At 44.2% G+C, this 14646-nt stretch overlaps 1 protein-coding gene across 2 annotated transcripts; it reads left to right on the forward strand.

Moving 5' to 3' along the window:
* The first annotated feature begins 3242 nt into the window (after positions 1-3242).
* Positions 3243-12345, forward strand: bmp4 (bone morphogenetic protein 4). Of its 2 annotated transcripts, none has more exons than XM_034576743.1 (4): positions 3243-3558; positions 7726-7852; positions 8468-8832; positions 11058-12345. In XM_034576743.1, exons 3-4 carry the CDS (start codon positions 8475-8477, stop codon positions 11909-11911), a joined length of 1212 nt encoding a protein of 403 aa, XP_034432634.1. In that variant the 5' UTR covers positions 3243-3558; positions 7726-7852; positions 8468-8474; the 3' UTR covers positions 11912-12345. The 2 variants fall into 2 exon arrangements, with proteins under 2 accessions (XP_034432634.1, XP_034432633.1); XM_034576742.1 differs by having other exon boundaries at positions 3246-3558; positions 7726-7848.
* The last annotated feature ends 2301 nt before the right edge of the window (positions 12346-14646 follow it).

Here is a 14646-nt window from a genome sequence, read left to right on the forward strand (position 1 = left end):
AAGAAATGTCTTTAAACTCTGTTTTCGTGACAGTTTTGAAGTTTATCTGCAGTTTTGCATCTTGCGGTCTCGGGTAATGCCGGTGTGGCCTTGTCTGATTGTCTTTGACACATCTGCAGATTACACACCGACATGGCATCTGGGTATCTCATGTCTCAGTAATGTCACAGAGGCATCTTGTTGTATAATGACTTTGGTCTTTGTTAGTTTACCTGAAACAGACAGTGCTGTTGTGATGTTTCTGTAAGACTGCACCAATGTCTCGTCACACATGTTATGGATAGGGGAACAAAGTGCAATGAAATGAAGTAATATGATCTCTAACAACTAACAAAACTGAAAAATAATAAGCAGCAGTGTTGTAATCAAAGTGCACATTTCATATTTCACTGACATATTGCACAACTATAGAATAAATATTAAGTTTCTTTTATTTTTGTATTATTACCACCACAAAGAAGGTTATATTTTCAAAACCAGTCCATTTGTTTGTTGTTTGTTTAGTTTGTTTGTTTGTTTGTTTGTTTGTTTGTAAGCACGATTAGACACAAACAACTGGAAGGATTTGGGCAAAAGGAATGCGCTACGTGTCAGAGAAGAACCCATTTTGGTGTGGATCCGGATCAGGGGTCAGATTTGGGACTTTTTTTTCACTTTCTTTAACATTGTGAGAAAGGGCGGGTTTTAAAAAATTAATAAAAATCAGACACACACATTTTGATGAAGGTATGCACTCAACTGATTGTTTATTTTGGATTGTGGTTGTTTTTATTTTGGATTCATGGGATTGAAATGTACATGAGCAAATATGATCTGTCTACCTGCAGAGCTGTTGAAGGACCTTCAGCTGCATTCAAGATAAACACTGCTTCAATTATGTAATAATATCAATTCATGAGGCGCTGGCTGGCAAAGAGGAAAGTTGGATCATTACTAATATCCTGAAACACCATTAGGTCATCAGCATGATTAGTCCCAGTCATTAGAACTCGAAAGTGAAAACATGAAACATGAAAAGAGAGGCCTGAGAGGTCTGACCGAAAAATAAATTGTGCATGACAAGGTCCCCAAAACACAAATGGTTTTAGTAATGGTGTTGAAATGAGACAATCACAGCTTGAGATCCAGCAACGAGAGTCATGCGGATGGTATGTGCGAGAAGGTGCAGGGAAGTGGCCTGAGTCATACAGCACGTTTCTAAAGCCACACACATGGACGAGTGCACAAACACACGCATGCATGCACACACATGTACATGAACGCACAGATACACACACCACGCACATGCCAATGATTTGCACCTTTTTGCATGGGTACTTATCTTAAGGCTCAGCAGTGAAGAGCTCAATGGGGCATAAGACTGTGCAACCAAAGCATGTCAGGGTGAGTGAGGAGATCAATAATGATTAACAAAATAAATTCTCTCCCGAGCAGATTTTAAAGAATCACTCTAACCCTTTTTTTTTAAATCTCTGTGCTGAAGATCTCAGACTAGCAACCCTTATTCTAGTTGTAGAGTTTGGGATTTAATTTGTTTTACTATGGAAATTAAAATGTATTGACAAGTTTCGCTGTGTTTTACTTGTCTCACTGTGCCAAAACCTGCAGACTTTTCAATCATTGCCTGAGGCTAAATCCCTGGACTGTGACAATGACACATATGCAGTGGACCAGAGAGTGAATCCACCTCTGCAGTTTGTCCCCAGCACTGGTCTCAGTGTTAGTGTGCGGAAATTCCCAAGAACCCTGAAGCTCGATGAAGTTTGCCCCGTAAAGACAAGAAAAAGCTGCTTACTTCAAACAACAGCAATCCACAGCGGTTACCTGTTGCCAGCACTGGATAAACTACATTGGCAAAGGCAGTGAGTAAACATCTGTGGGGATTATATTGAATGAAATAAATACATTTTGAAAGTCATAATAAAACGTGGACTTTATTGCAGCTGCTTATTACGAGGATAAATCTATCCATGTGCTTTAGTGCAGCATTTGATCTGATTCGTCTCAGGATTCCTCAGATGATGCTGTAATGAGGTCTTTGGTTGCAGAACATTGATTCACACTCCACGACTGAAGAGGATCCACTAGATCCGTTGTTCACCCTTTATTTTACACACTAATAAACATAATGAAAGACTTTAAGCACAACATGTTAGGTGGATATTCTATAGATTTATTTTCCTCACTACTGAATTGTCAAAAAAACTCCTTATATGACTTTTACAAAACTGTTTTATGAAGTTTTGTTAACACTATGTCTACGTGTGTTTATCTTCAATGCGTTCCCCAAACATCAGAGTAACCATGTAAAGTAGAATTTAAAAAAAGAAGCTGTTATATTTAAAGACAAATAAAATAACAAACCTTCTGTGAAACCATTTGTTAACAATATATAACGATATATGTGCCCTAAAAATAAGTGTAACCAAATAAAGCTGATAAAAAAAAAGCTGTTGAGTAAAAGGACAAATAACGTCAACTAACAAATGTCTACATCTTTATCCACAATATCTTCCCAAAAAATAAGTGTACAAACTTGATTATATTATTTTTGAGTTAAAGTACAAATAACTTCATTGTGTTCTGTATTTATATCAATGACAGTAGGAACTATTAAGGGCTCTGTTATCTCTCTTGGTGGCCTCCCGATGGGACATGGAGGTAAATAAATTCCAATATAACTGCTAAAGGAGAATAAAACATATTCTGATAAAAATTACTAATTTATGATTGTGTTTTACTTCAGGGGGAGGACGGATTAATGTCTGAGAGAGAAGTGTGAGCGGGTGTGATTAATGTCCCAAAAAAAAAGGGAAAGAAATACAACAAACCGCACAGGGAACATTAGTTTGACTTGATATTTGACATATTTATTAGTCTGATTTCATTGTTCATCAGTGAAATAACTTTACAAGTTGACTTTCTTCCATTTCGATCACCTCTGTGGCCAATAAATCCTGCTCCAGTTCTCCTTATAGACCAATTGTTTACATCTGCAGCTAGACGCGTCTTCTTCTCATTCAGTTTACTGTCTGCGTCCCGGCATTTAAATGCAAAGTGGCGAAGTTTCACATAATAATGCAAAAGAGAAAAAAAAACGCAGCGCGCAACGAGGAGGTGGAGGAGGAGAGACGGGCAGGGGGGGGTTATCCAAGGTGTTTGAGACAGATGAGGGAGGTGGGGGTCTGGGATGGAGGGAGGGAGGGAGGGATGGAGAGAGGGAGGAGGCAGGGAGGGATAAAAACTGGAAGGAGCCATAGATGCTGGATCATTTGAAAAGTTTCCCCCTCGCTCTGCGCACCGCCGGCCCTCTCACGAACCGTACCGGAGGACGGATAGGAAAACTCCCCGCTGCAGAGCCCGTGCGCCCCGGCCTCTTCACGCTCCGACCCCGGGTCCGCTCCGGTGCGTTTAAAAAGGATTAATGAGCCAAAAAGGCACCAAACTTCTCATTTAAGGCTCATTTTTCGGCGTTGCGCCTGGACGTGCCTGCTTTTCTCCACCTCTCCTTTCGTTATTATTCACTCCGCTCGAGGATACCTGGACCTCTTACTGATGGTAAGCGCTCATCCCCCCCCCCCCCCACCCCCCTTCTACACACCCACACACATCAACGATCCAGACACCGGAGCTTTTAAATGGGAACCGAACCTGTTGAATAACACGAGGAGGAGGAGGAGGAGGAGGAATCACCGTTGACAGTTTGTGACTGTGCCACTGGGTTTGGTGTTTTTGGCGACTTCACCGAGTGCTGTAGAAATATAGAAGCTTACAATCCCATAATAGTCTCACACTGACAGAGGGAGAGGGGTAAAGTGAAAGGAAGGATTTTATTTTGAAGGGGGGGGTGGGGGGGGGGTTGAATAGCGCAGCGATCCTGGTGGAGCTCGAACAGGTTAAAAGCCTTTTGTGCCGGAGAGTTGAGCAGCAAGTGAGGTCATTTCCAAACTGAGCTTTCGGTTTCTCCGCGTTTGTTTTTCCTTAAATACCTTTAAAATATTTCAACTGTGCAGATTTGAACGTTTTTCTGAACTTTCTGCTGAGATTCTGCGGGATTTAACACCTGTGTCCGCTTCGCGTCATGCCGGTTTTTTTACGCGTAAAAAGTAAAAGATGGGAGATGGCACAGCCCGGAATTTCAGCCTGGACGTGAAAAAGAAAAATTACTTTATTTTATTTTAAAGTTTATTTTAAAATTGGTATTAAATCCCGCTTCTCAAACAGGTCAACAACAATTCATGCGTCACTGAAAAAGCCACAGTTCGGTCCAAGTATGACGAAGTCTGCACCAACGAGAAAAAAAAAAAAGAAGCATCCAGTGCCAACACATTACAGAGGTATAACGTTACAGTAGAGTTGAAACCGGTTGATAATTGGGAAGCGACAATGGAAAACAAGGTCTCACATGTTTACACCTGCTCGTAACAAACGATTATGGAGTGAAATTGTGTCATTTCATCCCGTCGCGCAGCAGCACAGAAAACATTTTGCGGCCTGCGGGCGCATGGCGTCCTTGGCACACACCTTTTACCTTTCATCTCACATTTCTCCTCCATCGTGCAGGGAAACTGACTTAACACAGTTTGAATGGAAATGCATTTATGTATCATTTTTTTAAAAAATTACAAATAGGTATTTATTCCCTTTTTCATTAATGTGCCTGGCAAAGAGTTGGCTACAATTTGCTTTTGAGGTTTCGGGAAAATATTGGCTCAGGAGTTGACTTTTTGTTGATGAAGTCACCTGATATTTTCTGATTTCTGTATTTTTTTAACACTTTCAACTTGTGAGGCAAATTATCTGGGAGCATTTGAAGTTGATATTTTTTCCAGTTGTGTTTTAATTTCTCCTTGAAGTAATGAAAGTCGTGAAGCTCGACATTTGTATCAGAGATGTTTTCTTTCACACAACACCACAGCTTAAACAAAAACCATTAACCTGCTCTCAGTGATCTCACTGACTGTGAATGTTCTTCCTGCTGAAGTGCTCACTGGGAGCTAATAAAACCCCAAACCACTACTCAACAACAACACACATTGCAGGTCCCTGGTTTATTTCTTTCAACAGACATGAGGATATTGCACTTTGTTGGATCCTATTGAGTGAAGCCTTAGTTATTATTTAAACTCCTGTAACCTCCAGTCACAAGCCAGATATTAACAGGAAGACCATTCAAATGAATTTGTTAAAAGGGATAGTGTTTAAATTATATTATTTCTCATTTCATTTATATGGAGTCACTGTTAGAATCATAGATACACAATATTATAATGAATTGTAAACAATCTAAAGCAGCATTAGCATTGATCAGAAAAACTCCCATGACTATAAACAGGTTGCTGAACTGATTTACTGTCGTTTTAATGATAAAAAAAAAGAATCAGGCCATAGATTTGGCTGTTCCAGCGGTAACCTGTTGCCCTCCCTCCTCTTCCTCCCCCCCTCTCATCTTCCCTCCCACCATCACTGTCAAATTCCTCATGAAACACATCTGAAGAGCCATGTGCAGAGTCTGATCACATTATCTGTGGTCAGGGAGGGAGAGAGAGGCCAAGGGGGACCGAGCAAAGCCAAGGGCAGTTGACTGCTGCGGCCTAATTGCTCCCTGGGCCTGCGTTTGTTTTTGGAAAATGTTTCTGTCTGTCTGAATGTGAAACTTCGGACATTGTTGTAAAAATCTTGAAGAAAATTTTTTTTGTTGCTCTCGCTGAATGAGGAGTAAATGTGAATCCAAACTTCTGTGGTGGAAAACGCATTGAGTTAGGTGCAAAAAGTATATTTTGTTCCCAATCGCCCCTGGTGGAAACAGGCCACTCGAACATGAACGCGATAACTTTTTCCCAGAGTTGAAAGTCGCTCCCCGCCTGCCTTGCATTTTCTTTCATCATCATCGCACCACTTTTGAGTGTCTGTCCGTTTTAGCCCGCAGCTTTGTCAGTGGCTGGTTACAGTTACAAGATGTTCTGTATGGTCAGTGTTTTTGAGTACTATGAATCCCTGTAATCATGGGAGAGGCCCTCTCTGGACAATGAACATTTGTTGTCAGAGATGTGCACTCACACACATTCACTCTCTCCCTCTCACACACTCTCACACACTCTCACACACACACACACACACACACACACACACACACACACACACACACACACACACACACACACACACACACACACACACACACACACACACACACACACACACATTACCCCCCCCTCCACCCCTTGGGTAATAGAGCTGATCATGTTCTGAACCCTCCTCTCTCTCTTTGCCACAGTTCTCACAAACATGCAAGCGGTAGCACACACTTGTGCGTGCATACAGACACCCGCGCGTGCACGTCGTTTAGCTCATGCACACACGCACTGCACATCACCTTCTCCTCGCACACACTGGGATCTAGTGTCATGACCGAGGAGGGGAAAAAGGGGGGTGGGGGGTCAATCGGAGGTCAAAGTCTAATGCTGTTAGGGAAAAGATCCTTGATTGCATGTACAGTGAGCCATGCAGGGGCCAAGATATTCACAAAGATACCAAGCCCGACATTGCTCGCACACACTCAAATACACAAAACGTATATTAAACACACTCACACACTCTCACACGCACACACAGCGTTCATGTGCATCCTCACTGTGTAGTAATGCTTGGGCGCTCTCCAGCAGGAACCGGCTCCAAATGATGACCAAAGCCCTGCATCGCTCCAGAGTTAAAATGTCTGCTCCGTGGTGCCGTTGTTGTGGTGGTGGTGACTGGTGTCAGAAATTTGGTAATTTTATTAGTGTGAGTCAGCAGCGTTTAACACGTTTAAATGACGTGTAAAAGAATTGAATCATTGCAGCCACACTGCAGCGCTTGTTAAATTCGAGAGAGGAGCGGGGGGAACTGTTAAAGCTGTTGAATAATCTTTTTTCGTTTATACAGAATGATTTTCAGGTTTTTATTTGGAGATGCTGCTCCTCGAAAACCAACGTGTGTTTTCTTCTGGTGCTTAAACCTCGATGGTGTGGCTTCATTAGAGACACATTTCCCCCTTGCAACACGCCGCACATACTCCAGCGCTGAGCGTACGACTCTCCCACTGATGACAGTGGTGTCAAAGAGCAGGAGGCCTGTCATCAGCGTCACTACAACCTGTTTGATCCCTCAAGTAGGGGAGCGTTACTAAGAGATGAGGCCCTTTCGAGATGCATCTATTTAAACGGAAAAAAGCTGATCTCATTTGTTTGGACGGATGAAGGTTTGGCGAGTTCACTTGGAGTTGGGGTTCTTGAACGCTCGCCGCCCTCTTGTTTTGGGTATGGATTTTTACCACTCCTGATCAAAGTGGTGTTATCAGCTCTTTGGTCTTTGTGTGTGAACATGAGAGGGTTGCTTCAGGTTTTTTTTTCTCAGTTGAATCCGGCTGTTATCTGATGTTTTGTTTTTTTCTCTGTCTCTCGCTCTCTCATTGAAGGTTTCTGCTTAATTTGTGAAATAGTCGAGGTGTGTTTTCTGGAGGCGTTGGGGATCTGCTCTCTGTGTTGTGGCACATACCTCCTTACATTCCAGCTACAGTAAATAGCTAGCTTAGCCCATGAGCCAAAATGATAAGCTTTAAAGAGACACCGGGTCTCTCTCTTGCCCACTTAAACACACACTGACATACGTGCATTTCTCCGACTTCTCGCCTGACGTGTTTGCAATTGCCTTCGCCTCATGTATGTTTTCGTCTGTGTCTTTCAGGAACAGGGTCACTCCAACGTTCTCCTGCAGCCGCCCAACACCACCTAACATTTCCTGGAAAAACGTGTCCATCGCCCGCTCCCAACAAACATGGACTGTTTTCCCATGCTTTATTTTCTGTCGGTAAGTAAGTGGACCTTTTCATTTCAATTTCAGTATCTCACGTTTTCCCCTCTCTCCCTCCATTCAACTAGTAATTGATTTATGTGGCGTTCAACAGCACTTTAATAATGTATACGCATGAGGAAGAGCTTTTTCGGTTAAATAGCCCAAGGTTTGCCCCATGGCTTGCTGGAGCAGACTCAGAGGGGACGAGGCTCCTTATCGAGCTAAGAATTTTCTCTGACCCCAGGGCTGCCGCTTTTATTTGTCTAATCATGGTGGAGGAGGGAGGAGATGAGGGGGGGAAGGGAGGGAGTGGATAGGAACGGCTTAAATTCGAAAAAAGTTGGGTTCTTGAACTGGCTGTTTACCTGTGAAGGATGTCGCCAAAGGTAAACGGCAAGTAGCCGATCTGATCAGGGACAGTTTAAACAAGGCAGACCGGACTATGAAAACCAGTCAGAGCTGGGGACAGAGGGGATGGCGAAGACAGGGAGGAAAAAGCCAAAAAACTAATATTTCCTGACAGTTAAAACCAAGGCCTTTCTCTCCTTTCCTTGTCCCTTGTTGTGTTTTCTTGCTCTTTGCTCTTTCCAGCTCTCTCCTAATAATTCCCTGTGCCATCTGCTGCTCCCCCCAGAGACATCATGATTCCTGGTAATCGAATGCTGATGGTCATTTTAATATGCCAAGTCCTGCTGGGAGAGAGCAACCATGCTAGTCTGATACCTGAAGAAGGGAAAAAGAAAGTACCGGGCCTGCAGGGTCGTTCGGCCGCTCAGAGCCATGAACTGCTGCGGGACTTCGAGGCCACGCTGCTGCACATGTTCGGCCTCAAGAGGCGGCCGCGGCCCAGCCGCTCCACCACGGTGCCCCGCTACCTGCTGGACCTCTACCGCCTGCAGTCGGGGGAGGCCGAGGAGGCTGGGGGGCATGACATCGCTTTTGAGTACCCAGAGAGGTCAGCCAGCCGGGCCAACACTGTGAGGGGCTTCCACCATGAAGGTAAGGAGAAAAGAAAAGGAGGATGTTTGCATCATGTGGCAGAAACTATTCACCATAACCAAGGTCACAGTTTCCGGGCATTCTTATAAGTTTAGTGGTATTATACTCCATCAGCATGGTTGACAACTGGTAAGTTTTCAGGATTAAAAAAACATTTCCTACATCCCTTGAATCACGACTGTGAGGCAGCTCCACCCATCACACCATAACCAAGGAATCTAAGGATGTGGTCACAGAACACTGTCTAAAGAGGGTCAAAAAAATCTGCCAGACAAGCTCTCAAGAGCCTCATTTGACAAAACTCTGTGTGTTTGGTTAGCAGCTGAAAGAAAAGCATGCCTCCATATTACTGACTTGCACTTCTCACCCCACCCAACAGAACACGGCTTAAAAAAGCTGCAGTCTTGGCCTGGAATTGGAGTGTGCTCCTCTCTCATGTCTCATGTCTCCAGTTTATATGGAGGGCTCTTTTAGAGGGACCTTCCTCAACGTGCAATTATCTTTAATGCTACTCTTGCAGCCTTCTAAATAAAGCCCCTACTGCCAACAATGTGGGTGCTGAGAGCAGACGCTGCAGCTCTCGGGAGAGATGGAAAAACAGTCTCAGGAGCTGGTGCGATAGAAAGGCTGGAATGTTAGAAGGGTTTCTGTTTATTGTGACTTGGATCTGCTTAGTTTTAGCGACAGCTGCAGACGTTTCAATTAGACCAGGAGAAACTCCAGGTTGACTGATCTGCTAAATGTACGTTGAGGCTGGAAAGCCAGACTGGAGTGCGTTGGTTAAACGCTTAAAAAACCGTCGGCAGAGAGAACCGGAGCTGAGAGTTAGCGAGTGACCTTGTGGCGTAGTGAACTGAGAGAACCGGGGGGCTTTAGGGCTCCAGAACATGTCCACCCTTAGGGGGAGGAGTGAGGAAGGAGGGATGAGTCAGCCTTAATGGGGCTTGTCAAACACACTGCTCGTGGCAACACACGCCAACACACACCAACACGGCAACGTACCAAGGCAGGAGAGGAAGAAAGAGCACCGCCGCTGGAGGAGGAACTTGTGCCTGTGATGCAATGTGTACGTGCATGCATGCATGCGTGCGTGTGCGTGTGTGTGTGAGAATGTGTGTGTGTGTGTGCGTGTTCCGACTGCTCTCTACAGGCATTTACCCTCCTTCTCCTCTGCTAAACTATGTTAATAATACGCTTTGAGGTCTTTTGAGTAGGAGTGCTTGCTTTCATGGGAGCACCATTGTGCGATAGTGTGATTCAGTTGGCTGATCTGTCCAAAACATGGTGAGGTATTACAGTCTGCAGCAGACGGACGGTTTTGGTGAGGAGACGTGTTTACAGGGACGGTAAAGCATGCAACTACTAATTCAGAATTCTGCAAGAAAAGTGTGTCTTTTTATTCGCTGGGTGTAACAGGAGACGTGTCCTCGTTTGTCAAATTTATGAATTAAACGACGAAGCACATGAGAAGGTTAACGCGTACAAAAATGTTTGAATCAGCCGAACACCCCCCCCCCCCCCCTCCATGGGCTTCGGATAAATGAGATTCTACTGTATTGTCTGACCCCTTAATGATTATTCATGATGAATATGATAAATGTCTTAAGTGAACAAACTGCGGAGCTAATCAAAAACACAGCAGGTTTTAATAATGAGAACCACCTGGGTAAGATTAGAGCCTGGGTGTGAAATAACAGGGGTGGATTGAGCAGGAAAATAGTAGACACAACATTCCTTTCCCCAACAATGGTGATCTTGCCAGAAATCTGCAGACTGAGCGTGGAACAGGGAGCCTCCACTGTGTTTATACTGTAGCTGTGGTACGTTAATCACCACCCTCCTTGTAATGCGTGTTTCAGCAAAGTGCTCGGAGAAAGGCATTGAGAGAAGGGCTGGATAATCCGTGGAGATAGATAAGGAAGCGTGGACGCTGTATATTTATATTGTTGAGTACTGCAGAAGCCGGGAAAAGTGCGCGTATGCTGCACGTCCTTTTTGTGTCAGGTAAAAACGTGTAGGAAGTGTGAAAATGTGAGGTTAGCACAACTTAAAGCCGCGTTTAATTGTTTTATCTGCTGGTTCTGTCAATGTCGTCATGGAAACTTTAAAGTCTTAATGGGAAAGTTGTGAGGTTTTTTTACACATTGTATTCGTTGATATTACCAACACTGAACATTATGGAATTTTTCACTTGCGCTAACATTTCTCCTCCTCCTCATTTTCAGAGCACATGGAAAAGGTGCACGATCTGGACGTTGGCGAGACCACGCCCTTTCGCTTCCTGTTCAACCTCAGCAGCATCCCGGAGGACGAGCTGCTCTCTTCAGCCGAACTTAGGCTCTACCGTCATCAGATTGACGAGGTCGTCGCTAACGCCCTCTCAGACGAGCAGGGGCTTCACCGGATAAACGTGTATGAGGTGCTGAAGCCCCCGCGGCCCGGGCAGCTCATCACGCAGCTCTTGGATACGCGGCTCGTGCGGCAAAATGCGTCACAATGGGAGAGCTTCGACGTCAGCCCTGCCGTGCTGCGCTGGACTCGTGAGCGCCTCCCAAATTACGGGCTGGCTGTGGAGGTGCAGCACCTCAACCAAACGCCGCGTCAACAGGGCCGACACGTCCGCATCAGCCGCTCGCTACACCAGGAGCCTGGTGAGGACTGGGAGCAGCTGCGCCCCCTCCTGGTTACCTTTGGCCACGACGGGAAGGGTCACCCACTGACCCGCCGGACCAAGCGCAGCCCCAAGCAACGGGGCCGCAAACGCAACCGCAACTGCCGGCGCCACGCACTCTACGTGGACTTTAGCGACGTAGGCTGGAATGACTGGATAGTGGCGCCCCCTGGTTACCAGGCTTATTACTGCCACGGGGAATGCCCCTTTCCTCTGGCAGATCATCTGAACTCAACCAACCATGCCATTGTTCAGACACTGGTGAACTCTGTGAACAACAACATTCCCAAGGCCTGCTGCGTGCCAACAGAGCTCAGCGCCATCTCCATGCTCTACCTAGACGAACACGACAAGGTGGTCCTAAAAAACTATCAGGAAATGGTAGTGGAGGGCTGCGGCTGCCGCTAACACACAGACTATCTGCAACATGGACTTGGACTAGAGACTTGAAAAAAGCAACATGGACGCTCAAACAAATCAGAAGGTCTTTACTCCAAAAAAAAAAAAAAAAGTTCACTTGGACCCTTATTTATAACGTTTATGTTGAGGTGTATGTTTGTCTCACTTTTTTTTTTTGTTTCTTTGACAATATGATCATATATTTTGACAAAATATATATATATATATATTTATATCTACATATTAAAAATAAATTGAGTCCTTATTTTAAACATAAAAAGCTGTACAACTTTTCATAATGTACATTAGATTGTATAAGTTTTTTTATTGAGAAAATAGTAAAAACAATCTAAAAAGTAAAGTTTATTTACTTGTAATATTTATTGCTTTCATATTATATACATTTTTGGAGAAAAAAAAATAAAAACATGACTTGCTTCCAATAATACATTCAAACCAAGCACAAGATACATGCTTTGTGTATTTGCCTAAATTAGAGCACTGTGTAAAACTGTCACTTTTTAAAGGAAACAGGGGAAATGATCTGAAATCTGCACTGATTCATTTGAATCCATCCCTTGAGACAGAATGAATTTGATCATTTTATGTATCAGATATAAGGGTGTGTGTAAACAAGTTGGCAGTACATTTCAGTTTTGGTTTCAACATGAATTTGGATTTAAATTCTACACCTTTATCATAGTTATCTTTTGGCCTTTTAATGTGTTTCAATCAACTTTCATCTAAAACACAAGATAAAAGCAGAGGAATCTTTCTGATGCTCTGGCTTATTATTCACCATTTCAACACCATTCCACGATTCACATTTCACCAAAGAAAGATGAATATTGGAAATTATCGTCCTGTGATGGATTTTCTCAGTTTTCGGTTACAGAAGCTGTCACAGAAATGCAATGCCATTTCAAAGCGTGTGCCCCCGTTAGAGCGAAGGCCTTATTGTTCTCATATTTCACTTTTATGTCAACCTGACTAACATGTGGTGGTTGGACACTCGCTAATCCAATTGCAGCCGGGGCGGGCTGTTGAGCCTGACTGTGGGAGAGTGACTCTATTGTTCTTGACGTCCCCCACATCGGGGGCATGATTGTGGCCGATGCGTCCTGCCCTGACACAAGACGGCTGAGTCCTCAGAAGAATCAAAGGTTAGACGCTCTGTCTCCTGCCTTTGTCTTCGGCGGCTCATGCCGGCAGAGCAAAGACGCCTGTCTCCAACCTGTGCCCCACCACACAATGGGCTTCTACATCACTTATTTACAAGCTGACGGCTGGCCCAAATTATATGATAATGTTTGGAGAGAGCGACTACTTTGAACTGCCGAGAGGGAGGGGAGCTTTGCGTTGCATTGTTTGTTCTGCAGAGGGTGCCCTGTACATCATCGTGTCTCGGGGGTAAACAACTGGACGTTATTAAAATATAAACAAATCATAATATGATCACAATTCTAAAGAATCTTTTATCTGCTAGTTTTTACGCATGAACCCAACTTTTAAACCCAAATTGGTGTTTTTCTCAGGAATTTTTTTTAAATGGTAAAGCTCAACTCCAAAGATATTTAAGTAGTATGTTGTCTCAAATAAATTATGAATGACAAGTTGATTTCCTAAATGCAAAGGTCAGGTTTTCTGCAGGAGCATGTGCGGCTCCCTCAGGCTGCCTGATGGCCGCTGGGCTTCTCTTTGATGCCCACTTATCAGCGTCAGAAATTAGGGAGAGGTGCTTAATAAGTAGAAGACGAAGAAGAATTTAATTTTGAAGTGGCTGAAGGCAGAGGAGCAGGAGCTGCAGGAAGAAATAGGTGTGTGTGTGTGTGTGTGAGGGGGGGGGGGGGGTGTCTTCTCAGCAGTTTCAACAGTTCAGCTGATCTTCCCCTCTGAACCGAGCTGAGATAACATCAGCCAGTTATGGTAATTGTCCGATCACTATCCCACTGCCCCGCACAAAGAAAGGACGCATGTTAATGAAAAGGCCCGGAGAAGGACGTTAATATAAGCTCGGCTTGCCCAGCGAGTGTCATTTCAGCTTCCCACCGGCCATGCTTCAAGACGGAGGAGAAGCCTTCGACAGCCTCAAATCCTCCACCCAGTGTCATCAGCCACGTGATTGTTAACAACTTCAGAACTCAAATGTGTGTGTGTGTGTGTGTGTGTGTGGGTGTGTGAAGGGAGCAGGGAGGGAGGGGTGGGGGTCAATTACAGAATGGGTGCTTAAAAAACAGATTGAGGGCTTTGTCATGCCTATGTGACGTGCCACTCAGTCTCCTGTAAGTGCTCGTTCTCACGCAATTACAGGTGAGTCATTATGCGGCAGGTCTATTGACACTGCTCGACTAATTGACTGGGTGAAGTTCTTCAAAAAGCTTTTTATTTGGACGTTCCGCCGTAAAAGCCGAGTGTTTATAGACAGTAAACCTCTCCGCAGGAACAAAGGAAGATGATCCTCGCTTGCTTTTGCCGCGCGTGTGTGAGTGGGAGCTGAAATCTTTCCCTCTTTTATTTGTTAACCTCGGACGTTAGAGAGCTGAATGTGTGTTTGTGTTTTGCATCTCAGGTTTTCAGGTAAGTCACGTGACACAAAAACATCTCAGAAACACAAATATCCATAAAAGTTTCCGTTGAGTTAAACTTTCACAGGTTTTTCACTGCGGTTTGTGCCTGAATTGACCATTTTAGTCTATTAAATGTAAACAAGTTCCTAAACCCAGTGTGTTAAGTTCCTTGTTTTG

This window comes from Hippoglossus hippoglossus, chromosome 22, assembly GCF_009819705.1.
Source record: "Hippoglossus hippoglossus isolate fHipHip1 chromosome 22, fHipHip1.pri, whole genome shotgun sequence".
Classification (NCBI taxonomy): Eukaryota; Metazoa; Chordata; class Actinopteri; order Pleuronectiformes; family Pleuronectidae; genus Hippoglossus; species Hippoglossus hippoglossus.

Bases quoted from the DNA above. Each gene is read 5' to 3' on its own strand.
- bmp4 (XM_034576743.1), top strand. From the start codon at position 8,475: ATGATTCCTGGTAATCGAATGCTGATGGTCATTTTAATATGCCAAGTC. The intron at 8,833-11,057 runs GTAAGGAGAAAA...CCTCATTTTCAG, and splicing joins GAGGGGCTTCCACCATGAAG to AGCACATGGAAAAGGTGCAC.